Source organism: Theobroma cacao, chromosome 8, assembly GCF_000208745.1.
Source record: "Theobroma cacao cultivar B97-61/B2 chromosome 8, Criollo_cocoa_genome_V2, whole genome shotgun sequence".
Classification (NCBI taxonomy): Eukaryota; Viridiplantae; Streptophyta; class Magnoliopsida; order Malvales; family Malvaceae; genus Theobroma; species Theobroma cacao.
Window position 1 is genome coordinate 3,711,127 of NC_030857.1, and position 19,873 is coordinate 3,730,999.

Sequence of the window (19,873 nt, forward strand, 5' to 3'; positions counted from 1 at the left end):
CTTTATATGTTTGCACATCTCATTTTCTGCTTCCATTTTGATAATTATGACACTACCCATATTTTAGCACTTGAGTCACCATATAAGAATGTATTATCTGCTTGTAAGCAAAATGTAGGCTGTTCTACTTCTGAAGAAGTGAAAACATGCTTACTGGGTTGGTTGTACAAAATGCTGTCATAGGAGTGGAAAGCAAGGCATAGAACAGAAATTGTTTCTGCCATATTAATTTAGAACCTTTTGTTAATCTTTCTGGTTGACTTGAGCTTTATAAGAATTGCGAAGAGCATATTTGAATCAGTAAGGGATATGAATAAGTACAACATGCAAACTATACCTAATATAGTATCTATCAGATTTTGTCGGAGCCCTTGGAAAAAAAAGGAAAGGAACCCTTGTTCATTAGCACTAAGAGAAAATTGTGTAATAATGATCATGCATGTAATTGTTGGTTTGACCACTAATTTTTCTGCTGGTTTTTTTCTTTATTAAGCTGTTCATTAACCATAAAATGAAAGATAAAACAACTGTATTAGACAGAACATGTATGCCATCTGTAGATAGGAAAATTAAAATTCATACTCCTTGACCTGCACTTATTTTCGCAATAGATTCCAATTTGTGGCATAATTGTTCTTTGGCTCACACTTCAACACTCTAGCTGCATAACTTCAGAGTTCAGTATCTTACCGTTTGTCTGCATCAATTCAATCTGAGTCAGAATATGTCGGTGCATTATGAAGTTCAGCTTATTAGTATTTATTACTCAATTTTCTACTCAAGTAATGGCTGTTCAGTGCAGCCTAATTCAAATTTTGTACTTGTTTCAGGATGTTTATTGGTACCTGCAAAAGGCTGAGGATCATGAAAAGCTCTGATGCCATTGGACTTGGTAAATATTTTGTGTTTTTTATCCATCAACTGAGTGTCTTGGCATCAGCTAGTATGTTTATCTATTTCAATAATTTACATCTAGTTCTGACGAAATGCCTAATATACATGTAGATAGTATAGAGGATTCTGCAATGAGTATTCTTATGTTGACAAAAGCCTTTTTATGTGCCATAACCTACTAATTCGACATCTAAATCACCACATTATATTTTACTGTTTTACAACATCTAAATTATTGTGCAGTGTTCAAACTTTGAGGATTTAAGAAACTCAAAATTAATAAAATGCCATCATAATTCCTCTCTCCTGCTGTCTGCAATAGTGCATCAACTTTGCTGTTGAACTTATGTCACACTGATTTGTTAATTACTTCAGACAGTGGTTTGCATACATTAATAATGTGAATGTAAGGCATTCTGGGTCTCTTACATATCTCCTTTTCAGGATCACTAGATACCAATACTTTTCCTTTGGCATAAAAAAAAAAGGTGTATTGGAATTATTGCTTTTCCAAGTTGACCCAGGTTCTTTCATTCTGAAAATGGGCCACCATTTGTTCTGTCTAGAGCATATGAGGATGCTCTGGTTCTACAGTACTTGTTCATGTTAATTATTGTCCATACCTATAAGTTTGTTTAAAACTCATTGACTTCTCTTTTAATGGAGTTTTTTGTTTTTGCATCCAGCCCCAAGGGCCGTGGAAAAATGCAGGAACCGGAACTAGCAAGCATCACACATGATTATTGCTATCCATCCAGCAGCCTTTCTGGAGAAGATGTAGAATCATTCAAGATTCTTTCTGAAGGGATGAGAGGATGCTGGAGTGGGTAGGAGATCATGGGTATCTGCTTTCCTATGTTGCTATGTTTATCTTCTCTTTGCAAGGGAATTTATGTCATGGAAGCCTATTTTACTCTAAAATTGTAAAACCATCAAGGCCTAGTGTTTGTGAGTAACTTTAAGATCCAATCGGTTTAGAGTCTGGACAAGTCCCTGTTCACACACAGGATCTTTTGTTTGTAAAGTGCATTGTTTGTTGAAAACTTTATCGTGTGTGTTTGTATGGTGGAAGACCTCGACATTATCTGTAACCCTGACATGATTGTATTAACTGTGTTGCTGCTTGTGTGTTAATTCCGCTTATCCATTATTTTGCAAGCATTTTTACTTAAATCTTTTCTCGGTATGCACCCCGTACTCTGCTAAATTTAACCGATCGAAAGAGGACCTGGAAACTGGCCGGCGGTGGAAATGCATCCATATTGAATCATGTTAAAAGTTTTATTATGGTTTTGAGTTTCAAGACATGTTACATAAACTTCTGAAGATAATGTCATCCCTTTAGATATGCTTGTCGGGAAATAGCCCCATCAAGCATGTGAGAGACTGCATTATTGTTGTGCTTTGCTCACAATAAATAATGTAATGGAAAGTGGGGGCTAGCCAAGGGGGAAGGCCGGTTGCCCTGGATGGTAGGGGCACCAAAATGTTGGCCATTCAGGGCATTGACCTAGAGAAAGGAGTAGCTGGTACTACAATGTCCTGCGGTCACATTGTCCTGTATCATATATTCTAGTAACAGTAGCTTGTTGCAGGACTTCTACCTTGTGCACGTGGATGATAAGATTTTGCAACTAGGCATCCGGAGATAGTTGCGTAGGGGCCCCAGACGAGGTCAAATCCATTAATTGAGGTGTTGCATTAACAAAGATTCTCAAAAGTAAATTTATTTTTCCATCCCTGTTTTTAAACAGGTGAGCAGGAAGGGGCCTGAGAACTGATACGGAGGAGGATTGACAGAGATGGAAATGAACAATATTTTGATAGGATGAACCTTGACCTTCTCCGCTATATGCTATAAATGAAATTTGTCTGCTTTTAACCTCTTGGCTGAGGTCCTGAGGTTCATGAAAATGACGAAGTTCCCCTGTCTCTGTCAAAGTCCCTTTGGTTCACGGGTAAAGTTCTTACTCATTTAGTTCATTGATGGACATTCAGACTTTTTTGAAGATTTAAGCGTATGTTAGGGGAAGGGGAAACGGAAGGAGAATACCCATATTCAAATATAGCAAATTCAGAAGCAGTAGGTGGTAAAGGCCAAAAAGGGTGTTGTAATGTCGGCCTTTCCCTCTCAAATAACTGAGATTTGGAAGGGATTTTAGTGCAAACATTATGGGTAGAAGCTCATGAAGTGAGGACTCTCTTCTTCTCTCTTGTAAATGAACATAGTTAAGGCCTTAAGGGCACCTGGACTTCGTTTAAGAAGCTGGGATTGGCATGGTTTGAATAAAGAACTATATATTTGAATACATCTGCTGTCATGCTATAAATAAATAAAACATGGTTCAGGACTTGTGAAGGTTCATTCATTTTGTTCTAAAAAAGTAAATAGCTTAAGGTCCAATGCACCTTTTTCGTTGGGCCAGCTAAGTTGGAGTAGAAAGCTGCTAGGGTAGTGAGCTTTGTCAATTCTCAAGATGTTATCCGAACTGCCCAGTGCCCGCCAGAGCCTTTGATCAGTTTCTAGGTTGCTGTTCCCTGTAGCATCAGAAATTGTCTTCCCCTACATCACCTTGCTTAGGAAATGGAAAAAAAAAAAGAAAAAACTTATTTTAGAACTTTTAGCACCGAAACCTTGCAAATGTTTACATCTACTGCTTAAGTTATTTTGCTGGATCCTGCATTTGGAGCAAACAGACTTCTGGCCCAGAAAAATATCTTGGGAATCATCTGTTTACACTAGAGACTAGACTAGTTAATTTTATATACTAGTATTATGTGAGACAGAACTTGCTTCCTCTTTAAGTTTTATGCCAAGTTCCATGTTAGTTCCTGACATTTTTGAATGATACAGCAAACATTTGTCACACTCGGCCGACTCAATCAGGATAATTACTACACCATTGTGAGTTCCTAGCAGTTTACTTGTTGACATCTACGATAAAAGAAAAAGAACAAAAAGAAGAAGCTTTTGGCTGGATTGTGTAATCTTTCTTTGTTTCTTTTGATCATTTGTCTCTAGAACTAGTTAAATTTCGATCTCGTGAAAATTCCAACTTGTATGCTCCACAGTGGAAGGGCATATGGAGAGTGGAGACGACCCCATCTTTAGTCAAAATCCTCAGTGATTGCAGGACCGGCCTGTTATGAACCTTTTGATCTAATATAGTGGGATGACAGGAAAGAGAGTAATGATACTGCGGTTTTGTCTTACACAAAGGTATGTCAACCTTGAAACAAAAATGTATCTGGTCTCAACTACCATACAGATAATGCTTAGATTTCCACATCATTTGAACATTGTACTCTTCGTCCCATTCCTTATATTTATCAGCTTTTTAGCCTTTGCCCGACTACTTTTCAGAATAATATAGGCCTCTCGGCACTTTATTATCCACTCTTGTTGACTTTTATTTCTCCTTTATCATCTAATAATTAAGCAGTTGATAACGCATACATGGAGGTTAATTATTGAGGTAGAGCTTTTGATTATGTCTTTTACTTCCAAATCTAAAGTTACCCATATCATTTTTCAGGTATGTTTTGCATAAATCAATTGAGATGGTTTGTCTGACTCACAGGAATAAACGATTACATTTGAGTTGGATTGTATTAAAACACCATGACCCCCCTCCAAATCTTTGCCCATTCCTTCTATGACTCATAAAAGAAAGAGAACACCACCCTCCTGCAGTAATGGCAGATGACTGAGAGCTTTGCAGAAGGTTTAGCAGTGAGGAATGGCAAAGATAAAAACGCCCATTTGATGCTAGTAAAGATGCCAACAAGAATTGTGTGAAAAGGATCAAAATTTCTTGTCAAAGAGTGGTAAAGCATAACTTTGAAAAGATGGATGAAAGTTTGGTTCTAGTGAATAATTTTCACATGCCATGTCCATTTATTCTCTGCATTTTATCTGCAACATATGTTGGAATAGTCTGGTCAAAAACCATCCCCCATCTCCGCCCATCCCCTCTTTTTCCAAAGTATCATAATTAATTTGATAGAATCCTGGTCAGAGAAATGAATAAGAGTGGGGTATGTGAAGGTTATAATTATTTCTTTGTTCTGTAGTACCCTACCCTATATTGTATAGATTAATTTATAATATTTGAGTGAAGTTGGAGTGGTTAGTAAGTACAGTAACGTTGGTTGGAATCAAAGTTCATGAAATAAGGATTGGTTAGAGAAATTCTTGGTTTGATTCATGTTTCTTTTAATTCCCATCATCAACTTCCATAATGCAGCTTTTGACTCTAAAGACTACATACAAAAATAATTGTTAAAACAAGAGTCAGCTGATTACAATAATGCAAGCAATAATTTCTGCATGGGTATCTTCAACTTAACTGATTGTATGTATCTGATAATGTTCAACTCGTTTCAATTTCAAGCCCATCCTTACTTTGGGAATGCAACCTTTTAGACGTGACATTTTGTAGAACTGTAAGGGCACAGGGCTAGTCATAAATATAGCTAGACAGAGATCCGAAAATAAGCTTACTCCCAGTATGTTTCTGGTGTACATGCACAAGAACATGGGGTTACTCGGTAACCATGCTTCTGATGTCTTGAGAGTGAACCTGATTGAAAACTAAAGTTAAGTCAATTAAAACAGTCCACATGACTTGTTGTTCTCTGTAGTTTTCAAGTCACTTTGCCACCATGCCCCAATCTGCCAATGTGAAATCGACCTTAACTTGAACCTCATTGCTCAGGTTTAGATAGTGATAAATTCAAAGGTACCTGTTAGAAGATTGGAAACGCAAGCACAAACCATAAATAAATAATAAATATAAGTGAATAAAGTGGGTATCCAGATTCATTGGGAGGTAAAGACTAAAGAGAAAAAGATCAGAACTAACTGGTTACATCAAAAGAATACAGCTTTTCTTGCATGCCGATTATCCACATAGTTTGAAAAGTACCTACCAAAGCTACTTAGAACTTTGAAACGCTCTTTTCTTGCAGTGGTTTCCAATCTTTCATCAGGTAAGGCAAGATAATTTAGATTATCTCATGCTTTGCTTTTCCATTAGTCTTCTCATCTAACTTTACCCATATCATTTTTAAAAGAGATACACTTACCTGTCCTTATGACTTTGACAAACCCAATTACTGGCTACTTCTCAAGTAACATCCAGAAGATTATGACAACACATGCACGCCAGTCTATTTCTTTTTATTTTTTGAGTTGAAGAAAAGAATAACTAGCCTACAAGTGTAATTGCTAGGGTTATCAGCTTTTGGTTTTGGTCCCTAGGACACATTTGACATTTATTGTAGAAAGGTTGCAATATGAAAAGGGTCTGGATCATTAGTACTTGTTGTGACTGGTATGGCTTTCTGGATTTTAGAACCTTAAAAAACAGAACCAGTTACAACACCCTCATCTCAAGCTGGTTTGCAAGAAAAAGCAAGTATTTACACGCCAACCTCGCACAAATCATGGTTCTCCCCTGTTAGGCTAAGGGTTACATCTGTTTGGCTAGGTTGCTCCAGAGCTAAAGGGAATCTGCAGAGTTTAAGTCGCAAAGTCTTGCTGCAAAGTTTTAAGAGTGCCCCAATCATGGAAGGACTCGTTGGTAGGGTCCTTGCCTATGAGAATCTAAATGGGCCAAACATAGATCCAATGATTAGGATCTGAAGCAACTAAGCTCATGCCAGTTGATAGCATTTTCTTATGAAATTTTCTTCTGTCATACAAATATGAAGCTTCTTCCTTTAAGGCATGTCATTCTTCACACACAAATGAATTCCCTAAAACGCAGTTGATAGCGTTGTCATCACATGATATTATCCTAATTCTGGGAAATAGTTATGCCATTTGTATATTGTCCAAATCGTTTTTTCTTTTTACCACAGTGATGTTTGCCAGAAGTTTTATCCTGAGATATATTAATATGTCACGCGGATTGTCTTTGGTGAAGCGAATAATATGAAAGCTAAACTTATTTTCAGGAGCACAGCCACCTTTTTTAGTCCAAAGTATCAGCCCCATGACAAAAATATACTGACAATGGCTACCGCTACCCATTTGGACACATCACAGCAATTCAAAGCCGGTGTGCACTACTCGGCTGCATCATAACTTGATCAATTGTCTTGGCTGATCAAGCCAAATTTCTCACGGTCCAAGCAAATCCAAGTCCCACCTTCCTTTGCTTGTCCAAGAAGTAACTGTTCCAGCTCCACCTTCACCTGATTCTTTTTCAGAAAACCAAGAACAACCAACAGTTTTGATGGGTTTTGCACTGAATTCCAGCCCCAGCATTTATTTATAATAATTAATACCATGAACAATAGCCATGCTGGTCATGCCAAAGTTAAAATAATAGTGTATGATTGTTGGGTGATTCTAGTAGTTATAGAAGTATAACTCATGACATGTGCCCCATTAATGACAACAATCTCAACAACAAACCACAAGGAAAAGCTTTCCTTTTCAATTTCATGCAAAGAAGAGAATACCCCCCAACTTTATCAAACTTTCACATTAAACTTTTCCATTGATGGAGATCACTTTCCATAATTATTCTCTCAGAATTCAAAGCCAAAGACTGGTTTTAAACCTTGGACACTTGAATCACCATTCAATCATCTTCTGTTTTTTCTTTTCATGGCAAAATCTGAGAGCAGTCTTTCTAATTTGTATATTCATTTGTTTATAATATTGGATGCTGGTATAGGTTGGTGGTAGCTAACGCTTATGACAACGCCACGCCGTCGCCAGCGCACCCAGTTTCCCCCCATATTTTCACAAGGGTCGTCAGAGGGAAAGAAAGGGGAATACCATCTTTTTTCTAATCCTAATTTAATTTGGCATAACGAAATCTAAGTAATCTCTCAGATTAATGTGATGCCCTCATGCAGTTTGGGATCCCATAATTAAGTAAAAGAGATATTTATGATCAAAGATCTCTGGCGTCCAGGATTTGGTCATGATTTGTTGTACGTACATCTCCCATATGACTTACTGCTTACACCAACACATGGCCATTAATTACTTAAATAATTAAGAAAGTATAGTACTTAGCTTCTTTTTCATTAGTTAAAGCCTCTTTGGATGCTATATTGCTCCATTTTCATGTGTTTTAAGAGGACACTGTAAAGCCAAATTTGCCCTTGGTTGAATTAAAAGAGATTCCAGGCTAGTTTCTGATCCTTGAAGAGAAGTAGGAGTAATTGAAATGGATTTAGAAGAGAAGAAGGAAGAGGATGAATGAAGGTTAGAAGGAGAGAATGGTCATTGAACATGGGTGACTAAATACAGGTGCTCTGAATGATTTTTAGTCAAAAGCATAACATTTTATTATGATGGCTTTTAGAGCTTATAATAAATTAAGCATTCAAATTGCAAGCAACCAATCCTCAACTTGGGGGTTAGCAAATGATGGGATCTTTTCCATATGGGTTGTCCAATTTGGTCATGTGATATGTGGGCATTTTCCCATATTCTAAACCATCTCCATTAAGCAAATCCAATTCCAAAAAAAAAAAAATTATAACAATATTGCTAACTCATCACACCCAGATTCTAATTGACCAACACCAGTAAAATTGGCTTCTTCTGCTGTTGAAAAACCTTCAATACTCAACTTGCCAGAACATGGATCTTTTCTTCAAGCTGTACAGGCAAGTAGAGCTAGCTTTTCATTTGATTTCTGTAGTTCTTCATCTGGTGATTAGCAGTGTTACCTGATCTTACAAAACAAATTAAGAAAAAAAAAACTTTATGCCAAATTTTCTATTGCTCTTTGGTCAAGAGGATGTGGTGGGCTTTGATCATGTTAGTTTGTTCAACAGTATTATTTTATTCATTTCTCTTCTGTGATTAGAAGCCAAAGAATAGCACATTCATTTACTATTTCAATATAATGTAGAACAATCAACACTTATTTTTTTTTAATAAAACCTTTGATTGAACTGAATTAAAATATGAACATGGCAGTAGTGTCCAAAATCAGATGCATCCATCTTAATTCTAAACCTAACCTTTTGCTTGATATATATCATGTGCTTGCCAGAGAGATGGCCTCCAAAACTGTCTAATGGTTGAGAACTGAGTTAGGAGTTATAGTTGACAAATAACCTAATTAAATTAAGAGACCCCAAACAAAAAAAATGAAAGTAAGGGTTTGGATTTTCTTTCTAAGGCAGGAAAGGCCTTGGAAAGCCTTATGATCTAAGATCAATCATTAAGCATTTGTTGTTTTATGCTAACCACAAAAAAATAATTCAAATATTCCCTTTTCCACATTATAGAGTATATAAAACATTGGATTTAGACCCTAAAAAAATTGAAATAATTAAAGAGTAGTCTTACTCTCTTACACAAAATGAAGACATTTCTCTTTTCTTTTTGCCCTTTTTTTTTTTCTTTTTCCTCTTAATTAAGGCTCTTAAGTCAGAGATGGGTTCATGACCTACAATGGTAGGACATTAAGGGGTCAGGGGTCCAATCCCCAGAGACCAGATATGACATTAAATATTGGTTCCATACCAAAGAGATAAAACCTAAATAGGAGTCAATTACAAAAACGTGATCCATTTTTTTTTCCATTATTTTTATTTATCTTTGCTTCCCATCACCCTCCCGGACCGGTATGGTGGCCACATTTTCTTTTTTTCTTTTTTTTTTCTGAAAATAAGCTTTTATTATTTAATTTGTTTGATATAATTCCATCCACAGACATGCGTTAAACAAGTAGCTATTCATGAAGAAGAAAAATCCTTTGAGCCATTGACGACCTTTCGGCTCATCTTTTAGCTTTATGATATTATCTTATCTTATATTTTTAATTTTAATTAATATGGAAATTATGAATTTTAATATTCATTAATATGGTTTTTGATATATTCATTGCTTGACATTGACATAATTTGTACTGTCACTGTATGGTATCATCCAATATATATTTAATGCATTTGGTATTATCAATACATTTATAAATTATTTTTATATTAAGAAATCTCGAAAAATCTTGGGATATCTGAAATAAAATATCAAAGTAATAAATGTTAAGCATCTATAACCTCTTACTTCGTTAACAAAGAAAAGAAAGGACGAAATGGTTCCTGCCCTTTGAAGGAAAGAATGTCACAAAGGGCACTGTGACTTCCCTTGGCGACGAAGGACAAGCGAACAACCACAAAGACCAGATTTGTTAAAATTAAATTTTTTTTTTTTAGTCAACAAACCTTTGACTTGTCACGTGGACAACTGATGATGAGTTGGGCATCCCACATGGCATGGATTTGCCACGTGGAGTGGAAAAACAGGGTGGGTCCTACCAGCTTGAACTTTTAACAACCTCGGTACTCTTAATAATGTACTACTCCGACTCCCACTGCTAGTGACTTTGCCATGCATTTATATTGTTGACCATTTTGCAAACGTAAGTGCCCACTGACGACCAAATTGAATGAATCTCACCTCCTTAACGTCCACGTCAATAAACCGTTCCCCACTATTTTAATTCTAAAGTTTATTTTAGAAAAAAATATATAAAATAAATAAATTGCTCAAAAATTTTATATATCATATACGTCTGCATATATAATGTTGGAACGCGTAATATTTATATATAAAAAAATCATTTATCATTGAATTAACTTATCGTTGATTAATACAACCATTCCTTGTTAATTTTTGCTAATGAAACCTTAATGAACAAGTGGGATGAGTATTGATAGTTCAAGTTGCATATGCCCAAAGAGTAGTAGGTGGTTCAATGAACATACATGCATGATTTATCAAGCGTTCACCATATTTTACGTGTGGAATAACATATTCATTCGTTACTAAGATTGATTGTAGAACTTGGCTCATGATTAATACATAAGATTTACATGTGATTATTTGCATTGGTATGATGAAAACTATTGAATGTACAATGAGAACGAGAAAGATATTTTAAAACCCCTGAATAATAATGCAAGGCAAAGGAAACAAACATGGATGGACAACTAATTAATGAAATGTTATTATCATTTGGTCAATAATCGACTGTTCTATTGTCCAATCCTAACTGAAATGTAACATCAAAGCATGAACTAATCAATGAACTTGTCACAAACAATCAATATTTAAAATCCAATGTATCAATAGAGACGTGGGATTTGAACCCTTTTTACACAAACAAAAAAAAACAAGTTACTTCTTACTTGTTTGTTAAGACAGATTCCTACCCAAATTTGGAATGTCCACAATACCCAAAGTTAATTAATAGCCTACTATACCATTCTTTTTTATATAACTGAAATGCTGCATGCATTTATTGGGTTCTCATTCTCTACGCATGGCAGTAAAAACTTGGTTAGAAGTTGAGTGTTGTCTCCCAAAACATAAGCACTAGAAACAAAATTTGGTTGAACATCACTAAAAGTACTAGCCCCTAGTAGCTGCAACCAATGTTTCTTCTCAGTTTTTGTAGTCGATCACCACACGGCAGTGCTTGGTCTAGAAGAACACGAAGGCAGTCAAAGAAATTAAAAAAAGTGGCTTTACTTCGCCTAACCTAGATTAAAAAATGATTAAAACTAATAATTAAAAAAATAATGATTAGGGTAAGATTGGGGAGTATCATACTTTATTCCCGGAAGGAGTTGACATTTGACAACACCTCTGGGTTGAGGCACAGAGGCCATAGCAGTCGCTTCTCTTTCTTTGTCTTGGGTTTCCTACGGCTATGAGGCTACGAGCGAAGGAACGTCAGCGGCGACAGGGTTAAAAGCTTTACGTAACGGCGTTAAATTTAGACCTAAAGAGAAATGGGGAAAGGGGAAGGGGTCCCCACGTGAGTGTCGGGATTATTGACTGTTTGATATCGCATTCACTCATTCACTTCCTTCCAGCATGTCAAAACCCAAAAAAAAAAATAGTAAGTTTCAAGTGTTTTACTCTGTGAGGGTGATGCTGTTTTTGGGAAGGTACCAAATCCGTGATTCAATTCTTTTTGGGGTTGCGTTTGCTTTGCTAACTTCGATAACTCATTTATTATCAGAGTTTTTAATTCCACATTTTACTGTTTTTTATTTGGAAGGATCGATCGTCTTCTTTATTTTATTAAAAATATTAATTAAGTAGTAGAGTATAGAGATATTTATTATTTTTATCATAATTTGGTACTTCTAATTTTAAATAAATTTACAAGTTAAATTTATTTTATATTTTTTTTACTCAATTTAAAATCGTTAAAATTTAATTAGAAATTAATTTTCATGAAGTAGTATGCATCTCATGTGATTCATGGACGTTTAGAGAGCAGTAATAGCAAAGTTGGCATGGTTTTGGGGTATATAAGGAGGAGAGAGTATGCATTCACGTGATTCATGCTGTTGTTCTGTAATCAAAATAAATGCATGAAAAATTTTGGGTTCATTTTCAAATTCATGGTTGGAGTAAGTGAAAAAGAATGAAGACATGATCTTTCGGTCTCGATTCCAAACAATATTAAAGAAGAAAAATAAATAAAAAGGTTAACCCAGGGCTGTTCAAACTTCAAATGAAAGAAATTAAATTCTAAGAGTTCAAATAATTGGAATCAAATTAAGCCATAAACTTTGATTATAAGAATCAAATATATTAGAAAGCTAATCGTATAGAAAAGGGATTCAGATGGTTAGTCATAAACACCAAATTATAGGGATTGCAAATTTAATTCAAGAGAGCCTAATAACGCTAATGCACCATTAATCTTTTTAAAAAATTTTTAATGAAATTTAAGTCAAGCTACTAATCTCTATGAATTTAAACGCAGAGCTATCTAATCACTGGCGTCTTCATCATCCGACAAAACTGATTTTCTAGGGCTGTTGAATTGGGTAAACTGATCATCTAAAACATTGGCCCCCCAATACCGTTGTTGTTGGTGAAACATCCAATTTGACTCCGCAAAACATAGTCCGAGACCGAGACCGAGACTCAAACCCCTCCTCACCCCCACCCCAAGGGCCAAGGTGGACCTTCAATGTGGTGGTCTCCGAACCACTGACACCCACACCCTTCCCCCCTACAACAGGACCCAACAGGTGGGTGTCTGAGCCCCTCTCCCTTTCATTTACAGTGATACGGTAATTAATACTCCAAGATTTGGCATTGGCAAAGGCCTCTTCGTTGACATCAAGCTTCTTACTTTTATTAGCAAAATTTAATCGGTATAGCCTGCCATCCTAGGTTCCTACTAAAATGCATGAAAACTTTTAGTACTACACTAATTTCCAATACCAACAACCTTTGGTTCAATGATGACGTGGAAGTTGTTGGGATCACCATCATCATCATCATCGCTGAATGATTCAACCTAATCGACGGCTAAGATTAGTAGAATAAGAACCCTAATCAACAGTATGATGAGATGCGTAACATTGCATAAGATAATATCTCCTGACACCTACCGTATATGAATCATGCATCAATAACAGAGAAACCCCGAGAATTTCAAATCTGATAACAATACTCGCGAGAGACGGGAGTGAGGAGCACGTTGGAAGTGAAGACTACAGCTTCCACACTCAGAACTGTCATTCATGTGCACGCGGTGAAGTAGCGCGTGAAGGGGGGTATATACAAAGTGCATGGAGCATGAAAGGCATGGTGGGATGATGAGGCTTTTAACAGGTCGGTGGGGATAACGTGGTGGAGACAGAAGGGAGGAGGGAGGGAAAGGAGAGGCTGATCGTTGACCGGTGACGTGAAAAATCAACCAACACGTGCCGGTTAAACAGGTTAAAATTCCTTTAAGTTACCATTTCCAATGAATATAAATATTCAGTGGAAGAAAAGCTCATCTCTGGATTTCGCAAATAGAGAAAGGGCAAAGGGAGAGAGAGAGAGAAAAGGAGCAGTAGATCTCAAGCCTTTTTAGTTGCAGAGATCTTTTTGGGGCTATCGATATAGAAATTAGAAAGAAAGAGAGAGCAAAAAAAGAAATAGAAAAGGGTAAAGGAACAGCTGGGTTTTTTGTATCATAAATCCCACTGGTTTGTCTCTTTGCTTTTTCCCGCATTTGATCCCATGCTCGTATCGTTAAGCTTTGATCCTACCCTTTTGTCTTCTGTCGCAACCTCAGATCGATCAAAACAAAACCCTTTTTCCTTTTCTTTTTCTTCATCTCATCGAAAAAGATAAAACAAAGGTGGAGTTAGATACAGATAAAAGAGCAGCGAGAAACGAAAAAGCAGCAGTAAGAAAAAAAAAAGGAAGGAAAAAGGAGAGTGTGTGTTACTTACTTTGTTGGTTCTTCTAAGCTTAAACTCTTTACCTTTTTTCTTTGGGTGACACTGAAAAATGGGTACTGGTTGGAGAAGAGCCTTTTGCACTACAATCCCTAGAGAACCTGAAACCACTGTCTTAGACAAGCAGCAACAACAAAGTCCAAGTCCAAGTCCAAGTCCCAGCCCCAGAAGTTGTGCCAAGTTAAGCTTTTTTAAAGGTGGAAGTAACCCTTCTACTCCCCGTTTTCAATCTCAACCAGTTTCTCACCCGAGTCTCCGTTGCCGCACTACTGTCGAACCACCTTCCACAAAAGAAAGCCCCACTCTCCAATGCAAAACCACCCCTAAATCAGCCACTAAAAGTCCGAAACCAATTCTCTCCTCAAATCCTTCCTCTCCTCGTTCCCCACTCAAGCTCTCACTTTTCAGAAACAGTTTCAAGTTTAGAGTAAGTAATAACACAATTATGAATTCCAACGTTCAAAATGTAGTTAAATTTTGAATCTTTGTTGGCTTTTTTGGACTAAAGTTTTTATTTTTCTTTGAATTTGGCAGAGTAGTTGTGGAATCTGTTTGAACAGCGTGAAGACAGGTCAAGGAACAGCCATTTACACAGCGGAATGTGCACACTCCTTTCATTTTCCATGCATAGCTGCTCATGTTCGTAAACATGATTCCCTCGTTTGCCCCGTTTGCAATACCACCTGGAAGGATGTTCCTCTTCTCTCCATTCACAAGAACCAAACCCCTCCTCAAAATGACACCGTTTTAATTGAAAGCACCACACCAAGAATCGAAGAGAAAAAAATCATCGAATCTTATTCACCAAGAATTGTCAACCAAACACAACCAAAACCAAAACCCAAACCCAAACCTAAACCATCTGATTTAAGGTCCTACGATGACGATGAACCATTGGTTTCCCCAACCGCCGGTGGCCGCTTCATTCCCATTCCAGAAGCTGATGAAAACATTGAACAAGAAGAAGACGACGACGTCGAGGAGTTCCAAGGATTCTTCGTCAATCCCAACCCTTCATCGGCCGTCAAATCTGATGACGTACTCCCGTTCAACGGGCGTGATTTGAGGAATGTCCAGGTCGGACTATCTCCTGAAACGGCGGTCGTTTCAGTGGGCCGTGGATACGAAACTTACGCCGTGGCTTTAAAAATCAAGGCCCCACCGCCTCTCCCCGCTAAAGTACAAGCTTCTTCGTGGAATAGTGGCAATACTGCGTCACATTTGGACCCTTCCCATCGTGCGCCTATCGATTTGGTTACGGTTCTTGATGTGAGCGGAAGCATGACCGGTGCTAAACTCCAGATGTTGAAGCGCGCCATGCGTTTAGTGCTTTCCTCGCTCGGCTCGGCTGATCGGTTATCAATTGTGGCCTTCTCGGCTAGTACAAAAAGGTTATTGCCTTTGCGGAGAATGACGGCTCAGGGTCAACGAGCTGCTCGGCGCATTATTGACCGGCTCGTCTGCGGTCAAGGAACCAGCGTTGGAGAGGCGTTGAGAAAAGCTACGAAAGTGCTCGAGGATCGGAGGGAGAGAAATCCAGTTGCTAGCATTATGTTATTATCCGACGGCCAGGATGAACGAGTCCAATCCAATGCTTCTAATCAACGGCATCATTCAGGCCACGTGTCGTCCACTCGTTTCGCTCACATAGAAATACCGGTTCACGCGTTCGGGTTCGGGCAAAGTGGCGGTTACAGTCATGAGCCGGCTGAGGATGCGTTCGCGAAATGCGTTGGTGGTTTACTAAGTGTTGTGGTACAAGATTTAAGAATCCAGCTCAGCTTCGTATCTGACTCAGCCCCAGCTGAAATCACAGCTGTTTATTCTTGTAATGGAAGACCTTCTGTCTTAACCTCCAGCTCGGTGCGGCTTGGCGATTTGTACGCCGAGGAAGAAAGGGAGTTACTAGTGGAATTGAAAGTTCCGACATCGGCGGTTGGGTCCCACCATGTGATGTGTGTTCGCTGTCTTTACAAGGACCCTGCTTCGCAAGAAGTTGTATACGGGAGAGACCAAGCGCTTCTCGTACCAAGGCCTCATGCCGTTCGATCATCGGCTCCCAAAATCGAACGCTTGAGATTCTTTTTTATCACAACTCGAGCCATCGCCGAAGCGAGGAGGTTGATCGAGTGCAATAACGACTTGACAAGCGCTCACCATTTGTTGGCTTCGGCTCGAGCCTTGTTGATGCAGTCGAATTCTTTGTCGGCTGAGGAGTACGTAAGAGGGTTAGAAACTGAGCTGGCGGAATTGCATTGGAGGAAACAGCAGATGATGGAGATCCAACGCCGGAGGGTGAACGAGAGGGAGAGAGAAAGGGAGGCGACGATGGTGGTGATGGATGAGAACGGGGAGCCACTTACACCGTCATCGGCTTGGAGAGCGGCTGAGAAGTTGGCCAAGGTAGCCATCATGAAGAAGTCGTTGAATAGAGTCAGCGATCTACACGGCTTCGAAAATGCCAGATTCTAGTTTTATTTTTGAAAAATTTTATTTTTATAAAAAAATGGAGAAAAATGAGGGATTAAGGTTGTAATAGAATGGAAAAAAGCTGGTAGCAGACGGCGCGGGCCTTTCTGCTATGGACTATAAACTAAAATTCAAGAATTTGATTGGTTGGGTTGCTTTAAAAAAGAAAAAAAACTTTTGTATTTTGTCTCTCTTTTTCTTTTTTCCCTTGAAATATAATCCCCATTCCCATTATCTTATGTGCAGGAAAAAAAAAAAGGAAAAAGTTTGTGTCTGTACTGTAGGGATTTTTAATGATTCATCATCATCTTACGATGTTGTAAATGCTAGGGTAATTGGGTTTCTTTTTATTTGGCAAGTGGGATATTAATGCTTTATCTTTTTTCTTTATTTACTTATATAGTTTATAATGTTATCCCTTTGGGGGGTTTCGGATAAGTTGATGGTCAAGTTAAAAAAGAAAAAAAGGGTAGGAGCAGGAGATGGTGTAGAAATGATTGGGGTAGCTAGGACTTGGAAATGATAATGATCAATGAATCATTTTCTTGTTATTATATTCTCTATGGTTATTACTGATTCTGCTTTTGAATTTCTGAATTATGATAAATCTACACCTTTTTTTAAATATATATATATATATATATATAGACTTTGCGACAAAGATGATGGGCTTCCCCTTCAGCCCCCACATTACCATGTTGCTTTCTGCTATCACCCATTATTTTTCTTTTTTGATATATGAAAATTTCAAATACCAAAATGGAGCAAATTATGATTTCCCCTTTGCGTTTTCGTAACTTTGAGTATCCTAATGATGTTTAAGGGTGTTTGTATTTCGAGACCAATCGTTTCGTAGGGCATTCTATTCATTGATACCCCTGAAAAGGACCAATGGCAGCAAGTTCAACTTATGAAAACATTACCTGAAGGAAGGGTGGACGGCAATGGGCAAAGGGCAACGGCAATACCGCAATGGGTTATCTATAGAGTCGAATCAATCACAATCTCCCACCGTGAGGTTTTCTGTCCATTGATTCTGGCAATTGAGGGCAGGGCTATTTTGAGCTCCTCTCTTGCAGTAGTAATGTTGTTTACAGCTCTCTCTGATCTGTCCTTGAACAGCTACCCTCTGTCTCTGCCTGGTTCACTGCCCAGTGCACGGCCCCACCGCATCGCCAGATCAGAAACTCCAACAACCCAGCCAACGGTGGAGATTTAGCTGCCAACAGATCGGACAGCGTACAGGCACAGATGTAGATGTCATAATGTGACCATCAGTGGGGGCCATCTTCAACCTTTTTTCCTTGGTTAGCAGAAGTAGTACTCAGATAGCACCATGTTAAAAGAGGCTTCACCGGTTATCCACATGCAGGGGAGCCGAGGAAGGTCCACGCTTGCTTCGCTTTTGGAACATGGTTGTTGCTTGTTATTGTTAAAAGTACATTTGGTTCTTTTTTCTCCTCCTCTTCGTGTGCTTCAAGAGAATTGTGATTTTGTTGAAATCTAGAACTAAGAAAAATTGGGTTTTTCTTTTCTATGAAGATGTTAAGATGCAAGCTTAGGCTGCATAGCTTTGAATGGAGAGCCCATTAAAGAGCTGTAGTTTACTCGCGTCACTGTTGTTCAAAGGCAACCTGCTCTTTTCCAGACCTTTGAGAGGGGGGGAGAGAGGGAAGGGAGTTGGGACCCAAAAAGATGTTCATGTTTTCGTTCTTGGGACCCCCTTTGCAACTCCCCAAGTTCCTAAAGATTCTTTGCAGGAAAGTTCCAAACTCCTAATTTGAAAAGATTTAACAGCGAGAGGCTAAAAATCTACTTGCAATCATAATCCAATATTAAGGAATTATGATGAAGATGGCCCCTCTTTTAGCCCTTTCCTTCCTATAAGCTCTCAAAGCTCAACACCTTTTAACAAATCAGAAAAGCTAGGGACAGGGAGTTGCATTTTACAGCATAACAAGAATTGTTAACTAAAGTTGACAACTGGGGGCATTGCATTCGTTTCAAACTGATTGATAGAACCCATGGGAATTAAATCCATATGGCCTGGTCCTCACTCGCAAGGTGCCGTAGCTTGCAAGTCTCTTAGCTGCGCAATTAGTGTTATTTAGGCACCTAAAAATAAAGAACAATTCTTATCTTATTGACAAGGAATAAACAACATCATGGACCCAAAATTTGCAGTTTATATTGACAGACGGGGGCAACCGGTCTTCACAAAAACCTGCACGTCTTCTCATTTTCACTCGGTTGTCCTTGGATTCCAAGCCATAGCTGGTTTGTCCTTGCGATATATCACTTCATGCCAAAATGACAAAAATAATGGTCCTATTGTAACGCCTCTATCCGAATTATTGGTGAATAATGCTGCCAGGGACTTTTAACCATAATTATGTGTGATCTCTTACCTGATATTTGATGAAACTATGTGGTTTTCAGGGACCTTAGTCTCTCAAATGTACAGTTGGGATTCCTTTTGGAGTCTTACTGTTTCTCAATGTGGCTCCCTGTGTTATCGAATTGCAGCCACGAGACATGTTAGAAACAGGGGACACCCCTGATTTTCTGTGTCTTCTTCCATTTGTTTTGTTGAGAAAGAAAGAATGAAAAAAGTTCGGAGAGTAGGGAGCTACAGAAAATGTGGCGTGTTACCTTGGAACCAATACTAACATCAGAGTACAAGCTATAGGAAATTCCGTGATCACAGAATTGTCCGCCATGGAGGCACCTGTTTGTACCTGCCCCTAGTTGTTCATTTGTCTTATGGACCTGAAAGTAGTAAATCAGCTACACTCATGGAGAAGTGCATTTAAGTTCCATTCCTATAAGCCCACAGCTCATATATGCAATTAGATTGGTGTAGCCCAAAATTCAACTTCCATTCCTGTCCCGAAATAAAGGCTCCCATTCTCCCACTAACCTATAATGATGAACAACAAGAACTAAGGTTTTTTTTTTAATTTAAGTTTGATTATGCCTTCTTTACAATCTTCCTAGCTTAATGATTTTTTTTTAATTAAGAGAAAAGAGATTTAAATTTTACTCTTTAAACAAGAGATTATACATCAACTAATGAGTCAAATATTTGAGTACCCTTAACCTAATAATTTGCATTGATGGGTTTCCCTTATAAAGCCCAATATTAACTTATTTAGGAATTATACTCTGGCAATCACACAACTCAGTTATATTAAATCTTTACAAACTACAGCCAACTAGTACAGCCAGGTATTCCAGACAGCCAAAGCATACATCTATAAAATATTAATTT

General features: G+C 38.0%; 2 protein-coding genes across 2 annotated transcripts in view; both read left to right on the plus strand.

Annotated features, from left to right (window-relative positions):
* LOC18591867 (auxin-responsive protein IAA9) overlaps positions 1 to 2,044 on the plus strand; it is a 4,820-nt gene extending 2,776 nt beyond the window's left edge. The window contains exons 6-7 of the mRNA XM_018126041.1: positions 831 to 892; positions 1,581 to 2,044. Coding sequence (XP_017981530.1) covers positions 831 to 892; positions 1,581 to 1,618 — 100 coding nt within the window. The 3' untranslated portion in view covers positions 1,619 to 2,044. The remainder of the gene's footprint in view (positions 1 to 830; positions 893 to 1,580) is intronic.
* LOC18591870 lies at positions 13,035 to 17,191 on the plus strand. Its single transcript, XM_007018278.2, has 2 exons — positions 13,035 to 14,560; positions 14,668 to 17,191. Exons 1-2 carry the CDS (start codon positions 14,186 to 14,188, stop codon positions 16,603 to 16,605), a joined length of 2,313 nt encoding a protein of 770 aa, XP_007018340.2. The 5' UTR covers positions 13,035 to 14,185; the 3' UTR covers positions 16,606 to 17,191.

What these genes read in the sequence shown, in the direction of transcription:
- LOC18591870 (XM_007018278.2), top strand. Translation starts at nt 14,186, where the DNA reads ATGGGTACTGGTTGGAGAAGAGCCTTTTGCACTACAATCCCTAGAGAA. An exon ending in GAAACAGTTTCAAGTTTAGA is followed by an intron (nt 14,561 to 14,667) that starts GTAAGTAATAAC and finishes TGAATTTGGCAG; the next exon opens with AGTAGTTGTGGAATCTGTTT.